Source organism: Bombina bombina, chromosome 6 (genome assembly GCF_027579735.1).
Source record: "Bombina bombina isolate aBomBom1 chromosome 6, aBomBom1.pri, whole genome shotgun sequence".
NCBI classification, from domain to species: Eukaryota; Metazoa; Chordata; class Amphibia; order Anura; family Bombinatoridae; genus Bombina; species Bombina bombina.
In genome coordinates this window covers 71,873,282-71,886,718 of record NC_069504.1, presented here as the reverse complement: position 1 = coordinate 71,886,718, position 13,437 = coordinate 71,873,282, and the positions used below count along the sequence as shown (strand labels likewise).

Here is a 13,437-nt window from a genome sequence, read left to right as displayed (position 1 = left end):
ATTGCTATTATTTCAGGTAATTAAATGCTGATAATTAACAAATTAATACACTCATGTTTTATAAAAGATTTCTGACCTTTTCTACAAATCATTTAATATTTTATTATTAATTATTTTATTATTTATTGAAGTCCTCAATTAAGTGGAACTAACTATACCTTATATACACAACAGATAAAAAAAAAGAAAAAAGAAAACAACAGACGTTAAACAGTGATGTGTATAGATGTATTACTACACGATGACATCAACAAACACCAACAAACAAACAGAGACAAGTATTAGGAAAATGGTTTAATATTGGAGACAGAAGCAAAAACGGCATCACACGATAACATACATTACAAAAATAAGTTTGACTGCTTTAACTACACAGTTATGTTCACAATGAAGACAGAAGATTTAGAATAAACTTTGATCTAAACAGCAAAAAAGCAAACCCTTAATTTGATTATTTTTTTTGTTACTAATACATTTATCCATTTAAAGTGACTGTGTATTTCTAAATCTACCTTATTGTGTAACTGCACAATACATAATAAAAAGTTAAACTTACCGCTTTGTTTTAGACATAAATCTAAAAGCTAAATATAAGCAAAGGAAAAGAAAATGAAGCAAGCCAAAGTTTTTAATTATTAAAAGCAAAGTCAACGTTCCGTTCACCAGTCAGAAATCAAACAACACCACTCTTTATGGGGCTCGTAAGATGAAGTCACAATTTTTCCTTTTTTGTTTTTTAATCTCCAGTATAAAATGTTTCACTGGTACAAAATTCGTAAGTACAATCAGTTTGTAGAAATAGGAAAGCCTTTGTGTTTTTGTTTTTTTTCTTTTGTTGTTTTTTTTCTTCGTTTTTTTTTTTTTTTTTTTGCTTGAATTCCATCACATAACAGAACCAAAAAAATATGCATTATAAGAACAGAAACATTACTAAAATGATTTTACAGTTTTCACTAAAAAAACAAACAAAATGCATTAACTTTGGCTTTTCTCAGACAATACTCAAAAAAACTATATTTTTAATTGAAAACAAAATGAGTTATTATTTTAATCTACAAACGACAATTCTCACAGCACAAAAAATAAACACAAATACATTTCTTTTGTATGACGTAGTTCAAAAATGTCATGAAACTACAGATTTTTTTTTTCTTATTTAGCACTTGAAATATTAAAAAACAAAACATTTAAAATGACTTCAGAGTTGTACAAGCCAAAAAAAGCAATAATCTCTATGGTAAAAGAAAGTTGAACATATTAGTCCTTTAAGCACTGCCTTTTCAGTGCGAAATGCGTTTTTGACTGCATAAACACTGGGAAAAAAAACTTAAATGAGAAGTACATTGCAGAGCAACCCATCAATGGTGGTACTGAATGTCTTTAACAGCTGCTGGTTTGGACTCGGATAAATGTGCATTGACTGCTTTTTTGATGCAGTCTACATTTGTATTGTAATATAGAGATATGAAATACCCTGCTTTGACCCATATAGGGGCATAACGTGATTTTGCACTCTTAATCGCTTGTTTAATAAAACCTTCAAAGATATCCTGTATTATCATAAAATAGTATTAAAATATGTTTGCTTCAGCCCATAAACTATATTTTATTTGAGAAAAAAATGTTTCTACAAATTTTTAAATTTCAGTCAATATAAGAAATCTTTATATGAAAATCCAGCATTTTCTATATATATATATATTTATAATTATATATAATCTTTGTTCTTATCTCATAAAAAATAGCCCTCAAATGATTCTGGAATATAGCGTGAACATATCAGCTGTATGGGTATGTAAATGATATTGTACTCAGCAGGGTTTATGTTACAGACTAGTATTAACCATATTTATATGTACCTTTAAGAGCATTAAGTAAAAGGAACCCTTGTCAAGATTCATTAAATAGTTACTGGGTTTGTGAGCTTCAAGTGCAATATCCAAAAGAGCTGCTAAATTCCTGAAAGGTTTCAATAAAGTAAAACTTTTTGAAAGTTCTTTAAATCCCTAACTACAGAGTTTTAACTCAGCCCCTGGTTAAAAACAATGTTGGGAGATTCGCTAAAGGGCATTTAACTTTATTTCTGAATAAAGAGAAGGGAAAAATGCATAGCAGTACAAGATCTCGACTCAATACTTTTATATATTCCATATATGAGAACTTTATGGACTTTTGACTTTGCATTTTGTTTACAGCAATGTATTTAGAAATACAAAATTGATATACTTTTTCTGTAAAATAGACATTGCAGTACTGGTGAATGGGAGGCAGAAGGCTGTGGTTTAGCCTTATTTCTAGTTTCTAACAGCTCTTCTGATATTTAATAAGCCAGTTACCTATCTGATTGATCTTCCTCAGTATTTCTATGTTAGAGAGATTGTTTAAAAAAACAAGACAATGTTGCTAAATGTATCTAAAAATAATATATGTACATAACTAGAAGTAAATACAAATTAAACTGGTCTATCAATTTCTAGCATTGATTTATAATGAAATAGAATATTCAGTTTTTAGAAGTGCCTGTGTCTTCCCATATTAAATGGACATTAAATATTTTTCCTTTGCTGCAAAAAAGTTTATTAACGTATTTTTTAAAATGTATTGATGTATTTATTTACAAACAACCTTCATGTCCTGATCAACCATGCACAACGTGAATTTTATTATCTATTTAGACAGTTTTAACATTAAATGGACATGAAACTCAAAAATCTTCTTTCATGATTTAGGTAGAACATACAATTTTGAACAACTTTTCAATTTACTTCTATTATCAAGTTTGCGTCATTCCCTTGGTATCATTTGTTGAAGGAGCAGCAATGCACTACTGGTTTATAAATGAACATATGGGTGAGCCAATGACAATCAGTATATATATATATATATATGCAGCCACCAATCAGCAGCTAGAACCTTCGCCTGAGCTTTCCTAAATAAACCTTTCAGCAAAGTATAAAAAGAGAAGGAAGCAAATTAAATAATAGAAGTAAATTGGAAAGTTGTTTAAAATGGCACGCTCTTTCTGAATCATGAAAGAAAAAAATTGGGTTTCATGTCAACTTAAGTCATGGAAAAATATATATTCTTTTAACATGCATTAACATTACACTTTCATATTAATAAAAAAAAATTCCCCCTTTAAACCTCAGTTCCTATAAAATAAAGCTTTCTTTAAAAAAATCTTACTATATATGCAAAGTAGCTTGTAGGTACTATGAGACCCTTTTTTTTACTGTACAGTAAGGGTTGCCCATATGTCAAGCACAGAGACCCATCAAACTTCAATGAATCAAGGAAACAAGTTTTGTAAAGAGTTTGTTTTTATCCGCATCTGCTTTAAATGTGTGCTATTAGTAATAAATGACTTTAGGAGATTTTACTAAAAATGGAAAAAAATTAAATAATTTTGATCTGCGGTTTTGCTTTCACATTCAAGGCTTGCTGAGTTACGGTATATAATGTGCTCTCTAGAGAAATTGATGCAAATAGATAAACATTAAATAATATGGCAGTTTTATTTTTATTTAATAAAAGATTTTAAATGGGTGTTCACTGTTTTATGTACTTCGTATCAATATATAAAAAAAACAAACATAGATTACAAATACTGTATACGCGTTTCTTGGTATGTCTTGTTAATATGTGCTTTGTAGACCCTGATACTTTTGGACAGTATGCGTAAAAGGAATAAAAGTTCAACATCTTTCCAACCTTAGAGACATCCACAGACCATGAATAAAATACAATTGTGAAGTTTGCTTTCACAGCTTTGATGTGCAGTGGTTAAAAAAAAGTGATACATGGGCACTTACTGTATACAATGTATTACCAAAAACATCAAAGAGAAATAACAAACAATAACATTTTCAGGCAACAGGACCACAGGATAGCAATTTAACAAACTTCGTAATCTCTCTTTTTTAAATAGAAGGGATTTATACAAAACACATAATAAAATACCCATGTTATCAAATTACTTCGAACACAAAATACACTGAAGCTTTAGGCAGGAAGTACCTTTGGAATTTGGCACTGTATTTTCACTTATTATTTTTTTCTTTAGAAGAAAAAAAAACAGGTCACATTTTGCTGAACACAAACACATCTAAGTTTCCCACAATAAAAATTAAGAACATCAAAGCGTTACAAGCCAACACAAAACTTTTTTTTCAGGAATAACTTTTTTTCACATGAAATTATAGCAAACAAACATATTATTTCTAAAAATTATTTTTAGTTCAAGTAAACCAATTTTTTTTTTAACTTCTTAAACATAGAACACTGAAGACTTTAAGACTTTATGAAGCCACAACTAAATTCACAGAAGCACCAACATAACACAGTATACAGTTACCTTCTTTTCTGTACATTTAAACAGTATAAAATATAGGTAATTTCATGTGCATTAAACCATGGATTGTCTAACTGTGAGTCAGTTCAGCAAAAGGTGACAGAACTAGGTAGCATTTGCCCCAAAACAGGGTAAATATTTTTCTTATACTAATCTACAAAAAAGTGGTTTTATATATATATAATTTAATGAGAAAATGAGCCACCTAAAATGGCCTTATCAAAAAACTTTACACTGCCTGAAAAATGTAAAAACTATTACAGAGCTCTAGAGACTTAAAATCAGACAGTTTTTCTCAAACTGTTTTGGAAGTTGTCTGCTTCGTTTAGAAACCAACATTCTGCATCCTTGGACACATATTGCTTAAGGTAATAGTGGCCAGACAGAATGCTAACCCCTGTATAATACTTTCAAGTCTATTTATGTTATGATAAGAAAAAGAAAAAAACAACTTTTTTGCCACAGGTTTTTGTCTTTTTTTTAAACTCTATAATTTAATTTGTCTAATAGTTAATGTCAATCTTGTGTGAATGCTACAACGCGTTTCACATTGACTTTTCCCCCAGAGTTCATAGCTAGATGAGAACACATGCAAATTTCATAGGTCAAACTAAGTCAGTTGAAGGACCGAATATGATGTGAGGTCAGAAAGACATCAGAAACAATGACTGGACGATGAAACTTTTTTTTTTTTTTTAGACGCCACAGGGACATGCTAGGCAAACGGTGAACTAACAGGCATGAAGATGTTCTAGGGAAAAAAAAACAAGGAAGAGTATAAAGTTACACATAATCTATGCAGCAGAAACAACAGCATTTAAAGCCTTTCAAGTGCTGGAATGGTCAAGAGTACTTTGATGTAAATTACTATTCTGGCCTTCCCAGCACTGAATAGGTTAATGAGTGTAGGAATATAATGTAATGCAAATTTTTTTTGTTATTCAATACTATGCGCAATTTGTCAATTTGCATGTACTTTAAATATATGTATATATATTTATATATTTTAGAAGAAGCACAATGAGCAGCCCAAAATAAACCATCCAATCAGAGTTAGTGCAGATGGATTGCTTTGGGAAGGAAAGGGTTACAGAAGGGAGAGGTCGGCCATTTTGAACAAATGCCACACAACAGGTATAAATCACACGACAAACCTTTAAAGTACAAAATGGAAACTAACAAACAAAATTAGCCACATAGAAAAACAACATAAACGTGGAAGAGAGTGAATTGTACATAATGGGGTTTAACAGTGAAAATAAAGTCTTATTTTTTAATAATTTTTTACTCTAGAGTCTATTTTAAAATGTATCTATCTAGCAATGAGAAGTTATGTTCAGGTATCCAATAAGTTAACAATAAATAATTCCCATTATTTCTGAGGCAGTAAAAATTTTTGTATAAAAATAGAAATGTTTTTCTTTACAAATAAAATTTACAGGCCTGTGGCTTCTTTTTTTTATCAAATTTATCTCTCAAGAAACATCAAGTATTTTCACTCGTTTTGTTTTTTTGTCTTTAAACCCTGTAACTTTAGAAAACGATCTCTAAGACATTTTTTTACACGTATCCTTTCCAACATATTCATAGCATATTAATTATTGTAACATAAATAAAACAATAAATAGATAAATAAATAAATAAATAATAAAATTACTATACTATTTGTAATCATAATACCATAAATGGAAATAAATTAGACTCAAATCAATCTTCTAAAATAATATATAACGCAGTGGAAAGACTTGTTTGTTTTTGCCTGTGTCTGAGTGTTCAATAAAATAATAACGTTGAGAACGTTGGCAATAATTATTTACTAGGCCACCATACAATCCTCTTAACTGTTGGTGTCACAACCAGGTCCTTGAAATCGTAATTCTTTTTCAGTATTTTGATGGCACCAGTGGTTGTAGAGATTAATTGCACATAGTTTTGTTGTTATGGTAAATGTCATAAATAAATATATATATAGAGAGAGAGTGAATTAAATGAAAAGTATAACAGAACATTGTAACACAACTTGCTGGATTCTGGGTAAGAAAATATAGCCAGAATAGTGGCGAGAGCAGGGGGGCAGGGTCAAAAGGAATGGAAGCGTTTAATGTAAAAGTAAATTTCTCTCTTGATGAGTGTTGACAATGTTTTCCTCCTCAGCCCCCAGTGGTTAACAGGCTGGCTCATGGGACTTACCCTAAGAAAGCTAAAATAAGAGCAGAAAGCTTCTGGGGTTTATATCAGTAAGGTTTGCTGTCATTTTTGGAGCGTTTCAGCTGAACTTTCAAGCGTTTCATGCCGATCTGAAAACCGTTCATAGCTTGTATAGCAGCTTGTGCAGAAACAGGATTGTCATAGCTTACGAAGCCTATGGAAGAGAGCACAGACAATGTAAAGGAAACGATCAGGTGCTGGTGAACAAAAACATAGTAATGAATGGTTCTCATATCATGATGCTAATAAACATTAATATTGCAGCAGAAATTATTGATAACAAAGAAGCAATATGTTGGTACTTTAAAATATGTTTTAACAAACTTGACAAAAGGAATCCCCAAATGTTAAAACAAACAGTGAGAGAAAAATGATTCAATGTATATAATTTTTTTCTAACAAAACAAACAAAAAATATTCAGATAGTTAATGCATGTTTTTAAACTAGGCTTTTTTATATAGTTTAGTCATATCAAAATATCAGCCACGGAAAATGCTACTTAGATGTAATAATTAAATTGTTACATAATATTTTTGTACCATAAATTGCCATAGAAAAGATTTAAAGTCTAAAGAAAAAATAAAGTATGTATAGCATAGAGAAGGAAATAGGTGATAATAGGTTAATAAAAAAAAAGTTAATAAAACTGAAGTAGTAAGTAGTGAAAGCACTTCTTCACAGAAAGGGTGGTTGGTTTATGGAATAAACGTCCATTACAGGTGGTAAAGACAAACACTGAGGGGGACTATCCTATGAACTAAATATGTTTAGAGTTTTAGGAAATTTTGGGCAGACTTGTTGGGCATATGGTTACTAACTGCCATCAAATCTATGTTTCCATCTTTACTTTATAAGATTATGAATTGTCCTGACTCATGGAAGTCAATATTGTTTTTCACAGAACCCCTGGTTAGCTACATGTGTTTTTAAGCCATTTATCAACTGGCAGGAGGACGAGGTTCACTGCCATGAACCTTGTCTGAAAAATGATATACATTCCAGCCTCCAATTCATAAAAAAGACCTTTGTTATCTCTTTGCTGGGTCCATAGGGAAAACAACAATGTTTCAAGCCTACAATATGCCCTTAGTCATGACTAAGGACCTATTGTATGCCTGAAAAGTTGTATGATTTTTATAACTGTGGAGGAATTGGCAAGTCTTTGGTTCCATGCCCCAGTGCTGTAAGTGTGCTGTTTTCCAAATTCATGTGATGAACCTTGTCTACATCCCACAAGCCACTGTTTGTGTGCAGCCAATCATGCATGAGCGGGGGTTATCAATCATACCTATTGGATCTGATCGGGATGATTAAAATCCACCACACTTTAGGTGGCAGGGAGGCTAAGCAGCAGTGGTCTTAAGACCAAAGCTACTTAACTATAATTTCAGGCTCGCTACTTGGGCTGCAAAGCTGCTCTCTCAGCTTGATAAATGGAGCCTTATATGTTAAAAATCAGACCACTTAAAGGGACATGAAAGCCACAAAATAAACTATCATGCTTTTTTAACAACTTTCCAAATCACTTATATTATCAAATGTATTTGTTCTCTTGATAAGCTTTATAGACCAGCATATCTAAAGTATGCAAGTGTCCTGGGCACTATATAGTACCAGTGTTTGTAACAATGTTTTTAACAGTGTTATACGTTGTTCAGCTCTATGAGGCAACAGTGTTTGAAAAGTGCTATCCATCAATATAAATCAGCCTTTGATCTGTAGCCCTCTGATGAGGCATTAATATTTTATTGATTATCTGTATACTTTGCATGATTCTATTTTATTGTGTCTTAAACGCTTTTTGTTCAGCTTTATTAGGAAGTATATGTGAGCATTAGTAGGAAATACACAAATGATACTGCTATATTAGTTTCAGTTACATTAAACAGCTTTTACTTTGCCTAAATAACCGCTCTAATTAACAATTTAATAATTTTTTAGTACAGTGTCCCTTTAAGTTCTGAGACCTTAATGTGTTTCTTTCATTCTTTTGTTTATGTTACAGTGTATGCAATCTTGTTTATTAGTTCTATTATAGATCTATTAAAGATACACAATATTCAGTTGTTTTCTGCTCATTCTAAAAGCAAATGTTTCACAATGTATTACAGCTGTTATATATATATACATGTATAAATATATATATATATAGATGTTTCTGTGCTAAATAATTTCTTCAACATAAGAACATTATATTTTAAAAACTTATGGGTTTTTTTTGGAAGCTGTTCCTAAAAGCCAATGAACGACAGAGTCTCAAGAACACAATGCACACAATCAGACACTTCCTTTTAGCTTTGCCTTAAACCTAAACCACTTTTAATACTTTGCAGTGAAGGTTAACGTGTTTACCTGTTTTTCTTTCATATTCATTCGTTATAAAAATACTTAAAGGGATACTAAACCCAATTTTTTTCTTTCATTATTCAGATAGATCATGTAATTTTAAACAACTTTCTAATTTACTCCTATTACCAATTTTTCTTGGTTCTCTTGCTATCTTTATTTGAAAATCAGGAATGCAAAGCTTAGGAGCTGGCCCATTTTTGGTTCAGAACCCGGGTAGCACTTTATTTTGGTGGCTAAAATAAATTTTTTGATAAAATACAATTTTGGGTGAACAATATCGTTACAATATTTGATGCACCTTAATAATACTATTTCCCCTGCTTATTTTTTTGTGAGAATGGTTCAATTATTTGTTTTGTATGATGTTTAAAATGCAAATTTTATTGTGCACTTTTCATACGAAAATGTAGTATACGCCCCTGGTAAAAAATAGCTTTAGATCATTTTGCCAGGGAAAGAGAACTGGTGAGCATTCTTTAATAATCTTGCCAGACCAGAGACCTTGGTCTTAACTGTCAGGGGGGTACAATAGGTCTGTAGTCCGTCCACAGCAGCAACTAATCCACTCAAATTTTACTAATTTAAAAATAGAGGATGAGGGGAGTTGAAACCTTATCACTTTTTTCCAATATTTTGGAATAGCTTAAGATTTGAACTCACTACTACTAAAATTAAAAACAACTGAACCAGCTACTTTATAGAGGAACATGGGTATAGTGTACTGTGCCTACCAACAAGAAGATATTGCAACAAGAATCCTGCATGGTAGCAAAAGCACTGCCGCTCCTAAGAACGACATGGCTAGTGATTGCCGGCTATATGCTATAACTTGATTGGCTTATCAACTATTTGCAGCTTATATGCTAAGCTAGGATGAGTAATGCAAATACTGTATATGATGTAACCATTTAGAGCATGTCCTGTTTGCATTAGAATATATTGAAAACAAAAACAAAAAACAGAGCAAAAATATATATGTTTTTGTACATAATGGTTTGATTCTCAAACACCTTTCAATTCAATATAAATTGGAACAGCACTGAGGAGTCAGCCCCCTTTTAACAAAATAGTACTAAATAAGGAATGGCCCTAAATCCAGTTCCTGGTTTTATCACATGACATTGTTAGGTTAAACAGGATTTTTCAAAATATCTGACAATTCTTTTGTGATTCTCATAAAACGTATTGTCAGGTGTGATATTAGTGCACAGCTATTCCTGCTAAAGAAAATAGATGGAGCTGCTTGACAACTAGACAAGTCGCTTATAGAGAAAAAAAAGTCCAGTGATACATTTTAGAAAAAAGTCATATATACACTATGAACTATTTTCTTTAAAATATGCCTATAGAATTTAACAGATTTTTGGGTGGGGGGTGGGTGGTTGGGACTAACATCAAAATGATCTGTAACAAAAAATAATATATATATATTTTTAAATCATGCATATTTGTCCATCTTTGTAAGAGTTTTGGTTAAAAAAAGGCCTATTTAACAATTTTCTATCTGCAATTCATTGTAGCAATGGGAGCTGTAATTATCAGCTAATTAGCGTTAATACTACATACAGTATATTTTACAAATATATACATCCCTCTTGTTCTAATTCAAACATATATTTTTACTTAAAGAGATATAAAACAGTCTGTTTCATTGCTGTAAAAAGCACTAAACAGTGGGTTAATAGAAATCATTGCAATATGTATCATTCATCTTTTTAAAAAGGATTTTTAACTTAATTTGTGTGGGGTCTATTACTTCCGGTCACAGCCCCACAAGGGGACTGTGGTCTCAATAGGGAGGCAAAGGAGGAGCTTTTCCTTTGTGGTTGCTAGGAGATACCTGCAATAACTTCAGTCAGTTTCTTGAACTCAGTAGAGGACTTTTGTAGCAAAAATCACATGACAGTAAAACTTAAAGTGACGTGAAACAACATTCAGATATAGCATGTAATTGTAAACAATTTTCCAATTTACTTCTCTTATTTAATTGTCTTCATTCTTTTGGTATCCTTTGTTGAAACGCAGAGAGGTAAACTCAGGAGCGTGCACATGTCTGCAGAACTACATGACAGCAGTTTTACAAAAATGTTATACATTTGCAAGTGCACTAGACGGTATCACTTTTCCCTGCCATATAGTGCTCCAGGCATGTGTACACTACCTACCAAGGTATCTCTTTAACAAAGAATACCATTAAAAATTAAAAATTGATAGTAGAAGTAAATTGGAAGCTTTTTTTTACAATTGTATGCTTTGTCTAAATCATAGAAGAACATTCTTGGGGGGTTTTGTCCCTTTAAGTTATCAGTTCCCTTATCTCACTGAGAAAATTCTAAGTGCTCATTTTGTAAGAAAATATGTTTCTGTTTTTTTTTTTACCACAATCTGTTTATTTTTATGTTCACTTTGATTAACACTTTTTTAAACTAAAGGAGCTGTTTCATATTCCTTTAACATTTGTCTCACCTCTGCCACTAGGAGCATGGCTGATTATGTTGTTGTAAAACCTATTTGCAAGAGCAAGTATACAAGCACACTGCTTCTAATTGAATAGAAATGCAATTTTAATTAATTTTTATGTTCTATTAACATCAGACCTGATTATCTATCTATCTATCTATCTATCTATCTATTTATCTATCTAGCTCTGTCTATCTATCTATTTCTCTCTATCTCTGTCTCTCTCTATATCTATCTATCTATCTATCTATCTATCTGTCTCTATCTCTGTCTCTCTCTCTATCCATCTATCTATCTATCTATCTATCTATCTCTTTCTCTCTATCTCTGTCTCTCTCTATATCTATCTATTTATCTATCTATCTATCATCTACCTATATATGTTTCTAGGTATCTATCGATCTGTCTCTCTGTCTGTGTCTTTCTGTATGTCTTTTATCTGTCTGCCTATCTACCTATCTATCTATCTATCTATCTATCTATTATCTATCTATCTATATTTTTTAATTACTTTAAATGTGGGTAAGGGTTAATTTCTCAGAGTAACACTGGACAGAATTAGAGCACAAAAAAAAGATATAACAAATAGTGTGCCTGCCTTGAGCACAAACCAGGGAAATTAGGTATTTATGCAATGACACTGAGAGAGTATAGTAACCGCATTCCTTTACAGAGAAAGTAATTAGTTTAATTTACTCTCTGCATCTCTTTGTCAGGCTGTATTCATTTTCCTTGGAGAAGTATTGTGTCTTTGCACAGTGTTCATTTTAAACAATTAAAAAAAAGTAGAACTAATATAATCTCTACAAAGGACTTGATAAGTGGTATAAATGCAATGGATCAGGTTACGCGTTTAAGGGCAATTTGCTAAGTCTGCTGATGAATTCAGAACCAGTTATTTGTATCAAGAAAGAAGTTTACTATCTTCCCTATAATTGCTAGCAATGCATTTTACATCTGGGGTAATCTGGAGAAAACAAATCTGTATGTTAAAGGGATATATTTATGCATCGTGTGCCGAGCATCAGCAGTTAAACACTATGGGAAGGCTGAGTATCGCATCAGTTAAGACTTCATTTGTGACTCGCTGAGAGGTCATGGTGTTATAATTCTGGTGCACTGGGCACACAATGCATATTTGCACAAACCACTGAAACAATAAAATAAGATTTTTGCTAGTGGATGTAAACTGATAAAATGCTTCTATTTAAAACTGAAATGCACCCACCCATACGCATTTTAATTTGACCTATCTATCCTTTTAATTCAACTTACAAGTTAACATTTGACTGCATTTTCTTATTGTTACAAGATACACGTGTAAGAAAAGAGAAATATTTCAGTTTGCTGCATAAAGTTGGAAAAGTTAAATTACATTTTTAATATAATACTAAAAGGACAGATCAGGGAAGTGGTACAATCACATTTATGTACCTGAACTGCAGCTAAAGGGTTAAACACAACTGATTTAATTCAAAACAATGTTTTGTATATACAGGAGTGCCAAAATCTAACTATGATGTTTGTTTTAGTATTATACTTTCTATTATAACTTCAGGATACTATTGGAATTCTAAAACCAAGGTTCCTGTTGGATCATGAGCTGATCTTGGAACTCCATTAGACAAAACTCAAATGTGGATACAACTTTGCAACCACTGACAATCTATATGGTCAATCTGTTACATTCAACACTGGGAATGATCAGCCTAAATAACAGAGGACACAATGTGGTGCTACAACTATTTAAATAAGCCCCACACCCACACACTTCCCTAGGCTGATATTTCAGAGCATGTTAACTTTTTTTAAGGTATTTAAATGGATACTAAACCCACATTTTTTATTTCATGATTCAGATAGAGTATATAATTTTAAGCAACTTTCTAATTTACTCCTATTATCAATTTTTCTTCATGCTCTTGGTATCTTTATTTGAAAAGCATGAATCTAAGCTTAGGAGCCTGCCCGTTTTTGGTTTAGCTAAATGTAACCACCAATCAGCAAACACTACCCAGGTGCTGAAACAAAAAATGGGCCACCTCATACTCTTAGATTCCTGCTTTTT

The 13,437-nt window shown here is 31.7% G+C and overlaps 1 protein-coding gene across 19 annotated transcripts in view; it reads right to left on the bottom strand.

Moving 5' to 3' along the window:
• Positions 1-279: 279 nt before the first annotated feature.
• Positions 280-13,437, bottom strand: part of CELF2 (CUGBP Elav-like family member 2) — a 639,346-nt gene continuing 626,188 nt past the window's right edge. For all 19 annotated transcript variants that reach the window (XM_053716441.1, XM_053716446.1, XM_053716442.1 and 16 more), the window contains 2 exons: positions 6,542-6,713; positions 280-5,102 (listed from right to left, as the gene is read on the bottom strand). In XM_053716441.1, the coding sequence (XP_053572416.1) occupies positions 6,586-6,713 (128 nt within the window). In that variant the 3' untranslated portion in view covers positions 280-5,102; positions 6,542-6,585. The remainder of the gene's footprint in view (positions 5,103-6,541; positions 6,714-13,437) is intronic.